At 42.4% G+C, this 15,026-nt stretch overlaps 1 protein-coding gene across 7 annotated transcripts in view; it reads left to right on the plus strand.

Annotated features, from left to right (window-relative positions):
- Window positions 1–15,026, plus strand: part of MAP3K13 (mitogen-activated protein kinase kinase kinase 13) — an 84,565-nt gene that overhangs the window by 57,061 nt on the left and 12,478 nt on the right. For 6 of the 7 annotated variants that reach the window (XM_075507603.1, XM_075507609.1, XM_075507608.1 and 3 more), the window contains 6 exons: window positions 6,808–6,991; window positions 7,457–7,648; window positions 8,461–8,619; window positions 11,659–11,817; window positions 13,521–13,629; window positions 14,604–14,713. In XM_075507603.1, coding sequence (XP_075363718.1) covers window positions 6,808–6,991; window positions 7,457–7,648; window positions 8,461–8,619; window positions 11,659–11,817; window positions 13,521–13,629; window positions 14,604–14,713 — 913 coding nt within the window. The remainder of the gene's footprint in view (window positions 1–6,807; window positions 6,992–7,456; window positions 7,649–8,460; window positions 8,620–11,658; window positions 11,818–13,520; window positions 13,630–14,603; window positions 14,714–15,026) is intronic. The other variant, XM_075507607.1, reaches the window with a different exon arrangement.

Here is a 15,026-nt window from a genome sequence, read left to right on the forward strand (position 1 = left end):
CATTTCTACTCCTGTATGTGTAAGTGAAGACTGTCTCCAGTTGACCACCAAATAGCAGAAGTATTGCTTCTCTATGGACATATTACATGAACTTTTATGTCTTTCTGTTCAGGAGTAATTTTACTCTTTAAAATATCATTCACTACTTATCTTTGCAGAAACATGTCCTTTAATGTTTATACCTTTTTCATTTAGATGTATAAATGTGTAAGTGTAAATGTATAAGTGTGTGAATATATATATATATATATATATATATATATATATATATATATATGTAGTTTGGGAATAAGTAATGTCCAGTCAATTGCATACATATATCTTTAGGGGTTAGTGAAAGCTAAAGAGCAGAGTATGCTCTGCCTTTGGTGTCTAATTTCTCCCCTGGCACGGGGGAAGGGAAGTGGCAGATGGGAAAAGAACAAGCTGTCATTAGAATTAAGGAGCTGAAATGGTTGAGGCTTATCGGAAACAGGAACAGCCTGACCACCATACTATAGCATGGGGTAGAAGTCTCCTGTGTTGCTGTGATCATGACTCAGTATTAATCAAATGGTTTTCTGGCACAGACAAATTATAAGATATGTGGTCAGAAAACCCATGAGTGGTTCATATCTAAACCCCAGAGTTGTGTTGGGGAACAGTTTCTAATATGAGGGAACAGAGCTGTTAACATGTTGGGTGAATCTGCCTTGAAATAAACATACTACTTCTTCCTAGAGTCAGTCATTTCCAGTTCATAGCTCTGAGCAGGGAAATCCACCTCTGTGTTGCAGAATGGCAGGTGCCTCCTAAGCAGCAGCCTCTTATCTATCAGACCTATGTGCTCAGCAAGAGTTTACTTGTTTTTGAAATCCTTTGGCAAAGTTGGTTCTAAGTTTTGTCTGCATGTTGTAAACTCAGTATGTCACACGTGGTTGAGTCTATAAATAAAACAAGTGACTGAAAATTCCTTGGGGAATTAACACTATTGGGGTGCTTGCACAATATGTGGAGTTGGATGTGGTGAGTTTTGGAAGAGACTGCATCTGGCTGGGGAGCCTCCCTTGTGAAGGAAAATGAGCTTCAGAGCAATCAGATAACATTCAAAGGAGGCATGGTGTCAGTATATCTGTTATGCTTCTTTGGTTTGTATGCTCAGTTTTTTTTAAGTGAAGCTGAAACTTTCCAAGGAAAGGACACAGATGCAGAGTTACATTGGCTGCTGCCAGCAATTCTGTGACTATCCCATACAAGCGCTATCTCACCAGGTCAGACTTCTCATTGCTGGTTGCTGCTGAGCCATCACATGCTTGCGTGTGCCTGTAAGCTCAGATGGGTAGCTTCAGGAAAGCTACCTGTGAGGCAAAGAGATCATATTTCGCATATAATTGGGACAGCAGATGCATCAGAGACCACAGTTTAATATGTGCTTTGATGGCCCACAGGGGACACTTTCTTTTGTATGAAAGTCACTAATAAAAAAGATTGAAGTGCTAACTAATGAAAATGAGCAGCTGAGAGCATTGTTGTGTTTGGGGGGTGCACGTAGAGCTCCTCTTCATACTCACAGAAGTATCTTGCTGTTCTCAGTGTCATGAACATGTTCAGAGCCATAGTTTCATGGACACTTTGCAGTTTGATGTTGGCATTAGGCCCTTCCTAAAAGGGCAATTTTGAAATGGCTACAGATGTGGTAAGGCTGAAGATTAATTGGGATCTGCTGTATATGGCCTGTGTGGTTTAGCTGCATCTTCAACGTCTGCAGTGTCATAAATGAGAGGGAAAATAAGATTTTTTTTTCAATATTTTTTTTTTATCTCTGGAGCTGATCGGTTGGACAGATCTCTGATGGTAGTAGTGCGCTCCTGTTACCCAAAAATAATGTTTTTAAACTGCTTCTGTGCTAAAACTTGAGGATTTTGTCAGAACAGTCACGTTCTGTTTTCCAGATGATCTCATTCTTGATCCTTGCCACCAGAAAATCTTCTTTGTGTGCATTTCATCAGCTACATACAAGCCAGCAGCTTAGTAACTGATGTATGTGATTGCTTTTATTTTTGCTGTCTTTTAGCAAGGGCACAGAGGATGCAAGGTTTGTGTTTGTGCAAGTGCTATGTGTTTGGAGAAGACAGGCTAAGGAAATGTCTCTGGCTCTTTCAGCAGTAAAGAGAGGCTTGTGGTGGCCTTTCTTTCCCCTGGGAGCTCATCTACAGCTTTAAGCTGGTGCCACAGATCTGTGCAGATGATTTTTTCCCCTCTTCATGAAACAACTACTTTAAACCTTATCCAGGAGCAATCCTTTGTGTTGGGCTGAATCAACAACTGGGGTAGGAGTCCAGTTTGGACCTGCAGCCCTGGGGGACTTCATGTTGCCTGCAGATGCTTCCTAGTACTTTTTGCTGCTCACCGGCATTCCTGCTCGCTTGCTTTGGATCTCCTGCAGGCCCAAACTCTAGGACATGGTGGTGGTGGTGTGGTGTGGTTGCAAGCAGTAAAATATAAATAGGTTTCATGCCCTTTGCATGGACTCAAGTCTGATACTTGAGTCCATTATTGCCTGCAAAGGCTTGGCTCCTGACTTGGTGAATGGGGGAAAAGATAAGAACAGCTTTTACATGATTCCACGTTATCTTCTTCTTGAACATTTCAAGAAGCTGGTCATCAAGAGGAGTGCATTTCTGTGCTTCCTTTGAGGACCCATGCTGGGCAGAACTTTGGTCAGCTGGAATTTGCTGCCGGGTGATCTGCTGGTTGACTAAGCAGTGCCAATTGCTGCTGTTAAACGCTCTACCTGCTTGATGAGTAGTCATTCCTGCAGTGAGTGTTTGCTTTTGTATTGTTCAGTGGCTGCCAGTTGATTATCTGAGATTTAAGTATTTTGGGTTTGACCCATAAAATCACTCCTGACTATGTTTTTCCGGTTGTTTACCCTGATTTCTAAAGGCTGTTGGTGAGTGCTTTCAGGGAGATATACTTGGTTCTTTAATATGCATCTACCGGTTATTTAATTTGGATTGTTGGGACTCTAGCACTTTATAGTAAGACTTGTTTGTGTTTTCTACAGACTCATTAGACTTCCGAGCCATTTTCTTTGGATTAAGAATCTGTCTTGGGGAGTTGCTTTCACCTTCCCTTTCACAAGTTACATGTTTACCATCATCGTGTGCATTTTTGTGTAAACCTGGAGAACAAGGTGCTTTACGAAGTGTGCTTGTGTTTGTGGGCTTTTTTGTAAACCAGAGATACTTCTTGTCATAATGCCAATGTTGGCAAGCAGCCAGCGCTGGCAAATGGCAAAAGTTTGCTTCGAATAGATTGACTCAATGGCTCAGGCTGCTCCTGTGTTTCTTCCCCATGGGAAACAGATTCCCATCATTCTACTCAAATGGTTCTTAATCACCTTAGAAACGCAAGCTCTTGCGTAATTCCTGCTGCTATTACACTTTAATTTATTTAGGGGAAGTATCCCCCAGGTTTCTTTAGGCCCAGAAGAGTCTGCAATAAAAACTGCTCCATCCTGGTAGGAGATATCCTCGTCTCTCTTCTGCTGGAGGAGGGGGGAGGGCTAGGAGAGCTGTAGCAAGCCCTGAAGTCTGGGCAATCCCAAAGGGTGTTTAGCCAAGCAATGTTAATGGACTTTTTGAGCCAGGCTGGCAGTACAGTCTCATCTTGATTAGCGTGTCCAGATGTGCTTCCTAGCCACCCTACTGATCATCTGAGGTGTTACTCTTCTGGACAGGCACTTTGACTTAACTATGGTCAGTCATCATAACCACACACCCAAGTTCTTGCAGCTGGTTTATGCAAGTCCTTTTCTGTTCCAAGCTGTTGGTCGAGATGACAGAGATCTTGGCATCACCTCTCGCATGCTTGTTTCTCATTGTACCTGCTGTGTAAATGTGCCGTAGCTGGGACAGCCGTAATTCACCGTTCTTTGTTTCAAGGTATTGTGGGCTGTTCAGGATGGGTCTGTACAGGCAGAGCTTTATAACCTGCTGTCCGGGTGATGTGCATGGTCTTAACTTTTGGCTGTATTCAGCTGGCGGTGTGTTGAGTCCTCTCTTTTCTAGCCTTTGCCATTGCCCCTCTGCAGAACTGATAAGACTAACTTTGTAATACTGACCCTTGTCAGCCTGTTCTTGTGGGTGGTCCCAGGGAGCCATAGGGAGCACATACACGTGGTAATTTAGATGTATTTATTAATTGGTGGGTTTGGGTTATAGTAGAAAATGCAGGTTTGCACCACTAGTGCTGACAAACCCTGGTTTTCAATTGAATGTAGTCCAGTGCTTTTCTCCACCAGCACCAGTTTCTTTGGGAAGCTTTTCAGTGCTTGATATATTATGGGAGCCAAACGAGCCACTGATGCTGGCTGTGTTGAAACATAGTAACATGCTCCTGTACAGTGAAAGGGGTTTTTGTTTGTTTTTATTTTTGTCTTACTGTTGCATTATATGTTACATATGATTTGGCTCTTAGTTCTTCTTGAAATTCCCAAAGATCTAGGATGTTTCACTGATTGTTGCTACACTGAAACCTCTTCCCTGAATTGTGCCCTTTGATGATCAGGGTGCAAGTAGGATATGTGAAAGGATATATCTTACCGAATAAACACGAGATGACTTTGCCGGAGGAAGCGCATGAACTTCTGCTTATTTTGTTTACAATCTTTCTCTGCCTTTTCCATTGTGGACGTTAATAGGTAAAATTAAAAGCAAATTAGGGCTCCTAGGTGATAACAATATAGTTACCCATTACTGCTCACAAACTTTGGGTGCTTCAGGGAAATAAATGACAATATTGTGTGCCTTGTACAGGAAAGGCAGTCTTCTCACGTGTAAAGAAACAGCTATTTCAGTACAACGGAATAGTTTCAGTGTTGCCCATGTAAAAATACTGTTCATCAACAAACACAAAAATCAACTGTATTTGCCACCTTCTTTAGAAGCAATGCATCTGTGAGTTAAATAGAAATACAGATCTTCTCAATTTATTTATGAATTTCCTTATTTTATTTTATTTTCCTTATTTAAAGTACTGTCTTTAAATGTTTAAATGTCTAAATAATTAAATACCAATTATAAGTATTGTGACAAAAAATTGCTCAAGTTGTTTGGGGAAGAAGAACACTTATTATTTTGAAATACTTGAATGTCCTGTGGTCAAGATAGTGGTCACAGCATGTTTCATGCATCAGTTTCAGTTGGGTTCTTACATGGACAGGCATTTCTTGCTTCAATACCAAAGGACACATTTGCTGGTAGGCAATATCATCTTCACAGTGTCATGGCATTCTTGAAAATCGAGGACAGGGATTGTCTGTTGCAAATCCACTGTTACTGGGATTGCTTAGTTATAATGCATTTCAGTTGAGACCTCCGTGTGCTGTCTTAATATTTTTGTACAATGTAAGGTTGCAAGCGGATATCTCAGTATGAAAAATAGACTTGTGTCTGTGGAGAAACGTGCTGAGGATTGAACTTTGCCCTGCCAAGTCAAAGGAAATTTTTGATGTAGATTAACAATGTTTTTTTTTCTAGTTCAGTGAGCAGGATGAGATCTGGGGTCTGGCTCAGGATGGGAGCTGGCTTTCCTTGGCCATGCCTGGAGAGCGGTCATTCGACCGGAGACCACTAGTGTCTGGCAGACATCCAGCTAGTGTCTGACTGCCGCAGGAATGATTTGAGGGAAAGATTTGAATCAGGATCAGTCTAGAGCCAGTTTGGGTATATAAGTTTCCGTTCAGTGGTGACAGTATCTAAAATGAACACTTTTGCATAACCCCAGTTGCAGCCCTGGGAACACCCCAATGGCTTTGAGACTGGATGAAAGAAGACACATCTTTGTAGTGATCTGAAATAGGGATCTGTACAGGCGCAACTTTCTTTTATTTCAGAAATCAGTGGGTTACTTGTTGGTTTTGCTGCTAAATAATTTATTCTCTAAACTTACACATTTATTGAGTTACAGTAAATAAATTATTGCCTGCCTTTTATCTTGCCATTTGTGGGATGTTAAGGTAATTTCAAGGTGACTTACAGACAACAAGGCTTTTTGTTCCGATGGGTACAACTGTCTTGAAACAGTTTATACACTACTACTGGCCCACTCTGGCAGTATCCCTACAAGATGCATGTGGGTACCTAAAAGGAGGAATCGCTTAAGATTTTTTTGTCTGTTTGACACTGATATACACAATGTTGGTGTGGGAAAGGCCTGTTTCTGTGACTGGTGGTGGTGGTTAACGTGCTTTGTGTTGGGTAAGTTGGTGGTTGCTCGTCTGCGTTTTACAACCTGCCATCTCTGACTTTCCCTTTTATTTCCTATTTTGCCCTGTTGGGGGTAGGGGGGCAACCTCAAATTGGTTTTTGTCAGTTGTCAATGTTAAATGTTTTTTTCTCATCTATGCTTTTCAATGTACTTCATAAGAGATACCATCATCGTTCAGTTTTGGAGTACGCAACCTGCTCCCTAAATTTCCAATCCAGTGTCCCTGGTATGTTAAATTGCTGCCTGCCAAGTCGAAGTGGCTCACCTGAGGGGTTAGCAGCAGTGGTGAGCTCTGTTGAAAAAGCAGCTGGGAGGATGGGAAGGAATAGGCTGGAGGCGACTGTGATGGGGGAGAGGAGCTGGATGAAAGAGAAGTGGGGCTGAGCACGTGTGGTGAGTGCCTCAGCTGTGCCTGTACTGGGAGGATATGCCATCTACCACCCCCAGAAAAGTCCACCTCGAGATACAGCAAGGGCGATGGCAGGGTGATCTTGCAGCAGAACATTTTTGTGGTCTTGATCTTTTACGTTGTTTCCTTTGCTTGCCTGTGCCTAGATACCTGGGAGGTCCCATTCGAGGAGATCTCGGAGCTGCAGTGGCTGGGCAGCGGTGCACAGGGAGCTGTCTTCCTGGGCAAATTCCGGGCGGAGGAGGTGGCCATCAAAAAAGTGAGAGATCAGAATGAAACGGATATCAAGCACTTGCGGAAACTCAAACATCCTAACATCATTGCATTCAAGTAGGTTGTGAAACTTGTTAGAAACATACCTTTATACAAGGAAGAGCTATTCGCATATGTACCCTGGCCAAGTTTTTAAAATCCAGGGACTAAGCTGTCTGTAGGACAAAATGGGTGGTCATCCTTCCTCTCAAATTGTCACACATTCTTGTGAAAACAAAGCTATGGATGCCATTCCCACCCAATGCTGCACTTTGCATGCAGGCTCGCAGAATGCCTGCTGTGAACCCTACAAATCTGCAGGTTTGGAAGTTGAAGGAAGCCCACCCCTGTCATCAGTGAGGTTCCTCCTGTGCAAAGCATGCAGGAAACATTCCCCTTCCTGTGCAGTAAGGTGGTATTAGCAGAGGCTTGCCCAGGCAGAGTTAAACAGGTTACTCTCCCACCCCTTGATTGCCACCTTTGAGAGTTGCTCTGTGACTTTTACTCTACTGATCCTCACTAGCTGTGTGTTTTCTTTGACAGGGGAGTTTGCACTCAAGCCCCATGCTACTGTATTATCATGGAGTACTGTGCACATGGACAGCTCTACGAAGTCCTGCGAGCAGGGCGGAAAGTCACCCCTCGGCTGCTTGTGGATTGGTCCACGGGGATTGCAAGTGGGATGAATTATCTGCACCTTCACAAAATCATCCATCGAGACCTGAAGTCACCAAAGTGAGTCTCTAGCTACTTAAACGTCCCCCAGTTGTGGTTGTCTCTTTTTTTTTGAGGAATAGTTTAAAGTTAGGTCAAAAGTCCCATTATTTTTTTTCTGTGTTGACTCAAAACTAATGAGAGTGAAACTAATGAAACCTATTGGCAGTCCCCTCCTGTGCTACAATTTAACAAGACTGGAAATTTTACCAGTATCTTGCATGATAAATAGCAGTCAGGAAATATTTCTAATGACTTGATGGTGTCTGGTCCTTTTCAAAAGTGGGATATTCTGTTGCCTTCTGCTTTTTTATTTTTCCTTCTTAATTGTTCTTTTGTAACTTCCCTGGTTTTCTGGAATGTGTCTTTCTCATTTCTCTGTTGCTTTCTAACTAAAACTATCTGGCTGCTTATATTCTTAATCCGTAGATGTTTATCACTCCTTTAGCCTGTGACATGACTGTGACAGTGCGTTAGGATAATACTTCTAGATGGTTTACAATACAGTTTAAGGTACAGCTTTACTAAAACTTTGAAACACCCCCAGATATAGTGAATCTTCAGTGACTTGTTAATTTGCAATTTTATCAGGATTGATTTTTGACCTGTAGCATTTAGAAATGCATTTGAGGCACAAAACACAACCACCCCAAAGAAAGTGAGTGCTTTTATAGGTGAACATGCATAATCTTTTTTTCTTGTGCTGCAATTGTGAACAGCATGGCCTCATCAACTGTTTGTGTTGATTAAGAAGGGATTTACTCCCAGTGGCTACTATGGTACAAGAAAAATTGCAAAATGCTGATTTTTTTTTTTTTTTTTTTTTTCTCCAGTGTTTTAGTTACACACACAGATGCAGTAAAAATTTCAGATTTTGGTACATCTAAAGAACTCAGTGATAAAAGTACCAAAATGTCTTTTGCGGGAACTGTGGCTTGGATGGCCCCAGAGGTGATACGCAATGAGCCCGTCTCTGAAAAGGTGGATATCTGGTGAGTAGTATTAATGTTTAAGTATCTTCACATTCTGTTTAGCCACTTATTTTCCCAGCACATTACATATTCAGCACTCTTTTCTCATTCTAGGCATGGGGATAGTTTGCTCTGTGGTGGACTATTCCTTCCTCCATCTTCCTAGTGCCCTGAACTTTGTTACTGAACCATGGGCTATGATGGAAAGAGAAATGACATACATGTGTAAAGGCTGTGTGTTGAGATCTGAAGGTACCTAATGAGACTCGGTGCAGACTATCTGTGTCTTGCAGTAAGCAAATGCAACAGTTCTTCCCTGTGTCATTATTCAGGCCAGAGTTTGCTTCCACTCCTGGTGCTCAGGGCTCCCTCAGCAACTTCTGCAGCCAAGGTATTTTTCACTTGCTTTCTACCCTCTTCAGGGCCACACTTGAACTGTAAGGAGGCCTCTACTCTGCTAGCTTGAAGGGTCTGACCACCTTTTGCTTTCTGCATACTGGGCTTGGCTGTTATATGTACAGCTACAGGATTATAGTCCAGTAAATCTAACCGCGGATACAAGAGGGAGGAAACCAGGATACATTGTAAGAGTTTTGAACACCTATTTCCATCCCGTGTGAAATGTACTCTATGTCCAAAGGAACACAAGGAAAGGTTCAGATCTCCGCCCTATTAAAAATGCTTGAGAGAGGACTCAGCCTTGCAACTCCTTTGGGATGCCTCTCCACAGGTTTCAGGGTCCTCAAGGGAACCGCAGCTCTTTCTGCCTTGTTATTTCTGCATATTAAAAGTCAGGAGCCCAGGACAAATGCCCTTCTCCCTGCTTTACAGCCAGGATGGATTTTCCTTCTTGTGGTTTTTCAGCTTCAAATGCTGTCACCTCCCTTATGCAGTGTGAAGCTGGAGGTCAAAGCTGCGGGTGGTTCAGAGTGAGAGGTGGAGTCAGACAGCAGCCTGCTGTTGGTGTTTTAGCTTGAAGCTAGGTCATGACTTTTAAGTCAAGATTTCCTGTAGGGAAAGGGAAAGTCTTGTAACGTGCAGTATACAGCTCTTCTTGTGCCTGCAGTGGTTTGTGTGTTCATTTTGTGTGGATGTAGCAGGCTATGGCATAGCCGGGTTTTCCAGGAGAAACTCTTGGATTGTTTTGGAAAGAAAATACACTCACCATTTGTCTTCTGAGCTCCTCCCTTTGAATCACAGGTTCATGAGGAGGAATGGTGCTGGATTTCCACCCTCAGCTTTCTGTCCTTTAGAGTGGCTTAGATTCAGGAATATTGTGTGGAGCATCATGTCCAATAAAAAATAGCTTCTAGCTCTGCTGAGGACCGTGGCACTCCTTTACTTCTTTCCTCAGTGACTTAAGAGATATTGCTCTTTGTTGCAAACCTAGAGGTGCCTTTGGTGCAAGTTCCTCTTCAGTCCGCTGCAGTGGTGATGCTTGAACTCCTCCTTGATATCCATTCCTCCCCCAAGATGAGTAAAAGCGATGTTCATGAATGCTGACAACAAATGAGAACAGTTCCTAAGCTGCTTATATGTCTGCTCTCTCTGATCTTTAACAGCATGCTAAAAAAAAAAAAAATCTGTAATCTTATCAGCAGTCTTGAAAATCCTTTGTCGGTTCTTAATCATAACAAAGTTGAAACCAGATGGGGTTTCCTGGTAGTTTGTCCAACCACCTGGATCCCTGCTTTTCTGCAGCCCACAGAAAAAAATTTTGAGAGAAAAAAATGTTCAAATGCTGCTTGTTTTATTTTGGTTTGGTTTTTTCCCACATTGGTTTGGTTTTTTGAAGCCAATGGACTTTGAAAGTGCAACGTTTTTCACGTGAAGTTCTGTTTCCTGACTGATGGTTGTTCAGACCCAGGCAGTTTGTCCCTTAGATGTTCTTCTGTACTTAATAAAAGCAACTTGATATTAGGACAAGCCAGAAACACACTTCTCACTTTTCACCTGGTTTTACTTGCCAGCAAGTTTGGCAGGGTTGGTGTCCCACAGATGGATAGGGCATGCAAGTAAGCTGATATGTCTGGGTTTGAAATTGAGATGGTTGTACCTCACCTCGTATCGCAGCCTGGTTGTTAATGTGCAGTAAGAGTGGTGTTGGTTCTCAGCAGCATTTTGTTTACCTCTGTATTGACTGGTTTACTACTTCTTTGGTGTTTTGTTGGGTGAAGATTGTAAATAAAACAAGTAACTATTTGCTGTTACAACTTAAGGTTTTGGTCCTTACTGATCATTTCACTAAGGAAGAGAAGCAAAGTGAGTTTTCTTACCTATATCTTTCAGTTCTTTTAATAGGAGGTTATTTTCCAGGCAAAGTTCTCTTAATTAAATTTTTCTTTCTTTTGCCTTCCTTTCTTCAGCACAAAAGAAATATCAGATGAGGCTGCATGTCCTTTTGATACTGACACTTACGCATGTTGCATTTGTCTCTTCATTTCTGTGTTGCAGCAGTTGTAGCAATGAGTCTCAAACTTGTGAAACTCTTACCTAGGAGTACACGTAACAGCAGAAGGAGCTTTTGGCTAGAGGAAAAAAAAGTTACATGAATGTAAAAAAAAAAAAAAAAAAAACAAAAAAACCAAAAAAACCCACCACAAAACACAATCTTTGTTCTGTTGTCTCTAAGACACTTATCAGTTCTGTCTGTCTGGTAGACTTTTGACTGTTCTTATTGGTAAGAAGAGATCATCTACTATCTCAGAAAAGCTATCTTTCCTCTTCATTTAACAGGAGTAAGATTTCATCTATACAGAAAAGCTTCTAATGTGCTTTCGGGATTTTTAAAATCTCACAAAGAAATAGGAAAGGGTGGGTGAAAACCAGTGTGGCTTGGTGTTCAGCCCAGTGCTGGGGCAGAGGAGGAAGAATTACCTCATGTATGAAATAGCTATTCTTGGTTAAAAACTAGTATGTAAACACTGTTGCACCTACTTGCAATTTCAGATCAGACATACCTGACAAAAAGAGTGAGGTGGTTTTTTTTTCCTAGCTTCAGATGTTTCTGTTAAACTGAATTCACACAGAAGTTTTTCTCCTGGTTTATTTCTTCGTCAGGTCGTTTGGGGTAGTTTTGTGGGAGCTGCTTACAGGAGAGATTCCCTACAAGGACGTGGATTCTTCGGCCATCATTTGGGGAGTGGGCAGTAACAGCCTGCACCTTCCTGTCCCTTCCACTTGCCCAGATGGCTTCAAAATCCTCATGAAGCAGACCTGGTAAGAGCCTGAACCCTGCACAGATCTAGGGCTGGCTCCCAGCTCTTGCCAGATGCTCAGTAAAACCAATAAGACCAGAGTCAGGGTGGGAGTGTAGAGCCCAGAGCAGAGGGCTCTTAAATACTCTCACACTTGTCACGAGAGCAGTAAGTTTTAACATTTTGGATTCTGCTTCTTTGTGGCAGCAGGCCCAGACCCCAGAAGGACATTTGGAGCTTAGAGGAAGTAGGAAGAGGCCTGTCTGGTTTGCTGGGTGGACAGGGCAGGGGAAGGAGCTGGCAGACGCTGTTGAGACAGGTTAGTGAGGGGGAAGAAGTTGAATAGGAGAGAAGCGGGGGAGTAGAGCTTGATGGGAGCCCCAGCAGGGTGACAGTTACCCATGAGTTGCCTGTCCACTGTGAATCAGGAGCAGGCAGCATGAAGGTCATCTTCAGTAGCCTTCACAGAGGTGGTTGCTTTGTTATAGCAAAGTAGGTGATAAAAGGTAGCTCTGTGCGAAGAGAAAAGGAGCTGGAAGGAAAGTAGGGGTAAAACTTCTTGAGGCTGGCTCCAGAGTGAAAGGAAATTATTTTTCACTCTGAAACCCCCTTGTTAAGTGACTGGCTTTTGAACTGGACAAAGATAAATTTGAGCTTTCTGTATGAAACTAGGATTTTACAGGTATAGATACGGAAAATGCTTTCAGTTTCTTCCACATGCCAGGTTAGAGTTGAAATTCTTTGTCTTGGGTTATGCATTAATGCTTTGTCTTTGTAATTGCATCTTGACACAGAGTGTAAGTGATCTTCCAGCGTTTTCCCACTCGATGAGTTTTACCAGCCATCCTCTCGATGGCACAAAGGGCAAAACAGGCCAGAGCATCTGTGGATCTTTTCAAGTAGCTGTTTACCTCCCTGACCCTGAGCTGCAGCAGGTCGTGCTGTTGCAGTATCTGTGCTGAGACGAGCTCTGCCTGGCTGTGCTTCTACGCATGGCTGCAAGAGGCAGGAAGCAGTTTGTGCAGCTCTGAACATCAAGTACATACACTTGTATCCCCACCTAGTGGAAGTAGGTGGTTTGTAGGGGAGAGGTGCTGAAGAAGCTGTTTCTTGTCCTGAGCACTGAATCCATGCAGCAAGTCTGATGGGTTCAGTCCTGAAGCTCGAGCACTTGTCTCTTTTTCTCAAAGATATAAATGTTTTTATACTTGAATGTGATCTTATGGAGATGTTCAGTGCATTACAATACTGTGTAGGCTCAGGCATTTACTATGTGGCAACATAGATACATACGGTGTTTACAGACACCCTGTGCTGTTGAATATAAATTATCATTTCTACTAGACTGATTATTCCCATTATAAAATTTGGAAATTAATGGGATAATGAACTGACATCTGTTTCTTCTTGACAAACAAGTTAGGAACAGTTTCAGTTTGTATCCTATCTTTCACTTTGTAATCACATTTTCCTATTTTAAATGGTTTTCATCTCTTTTGTTTCTTCAGAATAAGTCCTCACAAACCAAAAACTGAATACAAAACAGCTCTAGCACAATAAACTCATATTCAGCAAAAGAGAAAACCAAAAAAGCTCCTCTGCTCTAATCTGTCAGCTACAGTATTCAGAGAATATGTTCTAGTGAGAAACCCTTTCAGAAGGGTAGGAGTAGCTTAGCAATGTTAACCTCATCTCATGCTTGGGTATTTTTCTGTTTTGCTCCAGGCAGAGCAAGCCCCGGAATCGTCCCTCCTTCCGGCAGACGCTGATGCACCTGGATATTGCATCTGCCGATGTGCTGGCTACTCCTCAGGAAACCTATTTCAAATCACAGGTAACTGGAGAATGGCTGTAGCCTGTGAGTACTAGAGTTAGCTCCAAGGATCTGATTTCGGAGGCTGCATTGAGTACAGCCTAAGTCTGGATCCATGATTTCAGTTTGATTCTTGGAGAGAAGCAAACTGATGGATATTTGAAAATCTTTTACCCAAACTTTCACAAACTGAGACATCTGCTGACTTTAGTCAGAAACTCAACATTGTCTCATTCGCTTCTCCCTGAGACTGCTAACTTCAGATGTTCTGCTCCCAGCTGTTCTCCCAGTACTGTTGTACAGGAGAGCATGAGACTGCTGAGAGAGGAACTGCTGCATTTATAGTGAAGATGAGCAGGGCAGCCAGTGGGACAAAGAGCTGTTACAGGGCAGTGGAGGGACTCTGGGGCTTTCAGGGAAGATCTAAAAGTATGTTCTCAGAGATTCCTCTGAGTCCTACCCAGCGAGCTATTGTCTGCTCCCAAGGAGGGAATGAGAATGAAACCTTGCCTCCAGTAGAGAAGATCTATATGGTGTTGGGGTGTATGTGAGGAAGCGGGTGCATTTATTAAAACTGCAAGAAACAGGGCTTCAGGGGGCAAAAAGAGTTAGTATCAGCCTAGTGACAGTCATCGTTGTCATGAATATAGGTTTCCAAATCATAAGCCTTTCTGTTCACTTTAAATGCCAAAAGGGAAGAAAATGTTGTCTTAGGATGAAAAGAGCTTTAGGAATTTTTAAAAATATTTTTTAGAAAATGCAGATATGTTCTAAATTATCTAATTGGAGCACAGAATTGGAAATACCATTTGAAAATGCTGAAACTAAACATGCTGCAATGTTGTTACCCAAAATAATTCAGCTAACAGAAACATATTTTCAACCCAAACCTGTAATTCTCTGCAGGCACAAAGAATGTTGCCTAAGAGTTTTTCTTTGGTGCAACCAGGGATCCCAATACTTTGTAAATATGTGAAAGTAAATTGCTTCCCTAGGCTGAATGGAGAGAAGAAGTGAAGAAACATTTTGAGAAAATTAAAAGTGAAGGAACTTGTATCCACCGGCTAGATGAAGAATTGATTCGTCGTCGAAGAGAAGAGCTGAGGTCTGTTGACAGTCTTTTATGTTTACTGCTCACTTTTCCCATCCAGTCTTCTCTTCAACAGCTAAATGAGCCCACTTCCCTCAGCTTCTCTTCACAGGGCATGTGCTCCAGCCCCTGACTGTCTCCATGCTCCTCTTGTACTGAAGACCCCAAAACAGGACTCGGTATTCCTGATGGCATAAATTCAGGCAGTCTAAATTCCTTGTGAGTCCAGAAACTGAAGTTCCCACAGGCATGCCCTAGGCCTTGAGCACCGCTTGGCTGATGGAAAGCTAGAGAGACAGAGAGAAGCAGTCGAAACTGTCCCTGCTCT

The sequence above is a fragment of the Mycteria americana genome, chromosome 7 (genome assembly GCF_035582795.1).
Source record: "Mycteria americana isolate JAX WOST 10 ecotype Jacksonville Zoo and Gardens chromosome 7, USCA_MyAme_1.0, whole genome shotgun sequence".
In the NCBI taxonomy this organism is placed as follows: domain Eukaryota; kingdom Metazoa; phylum Chordata; class Aves; order Ciconiiformes; family Ciconiidae; genus Mycteria; species Mycteria americana.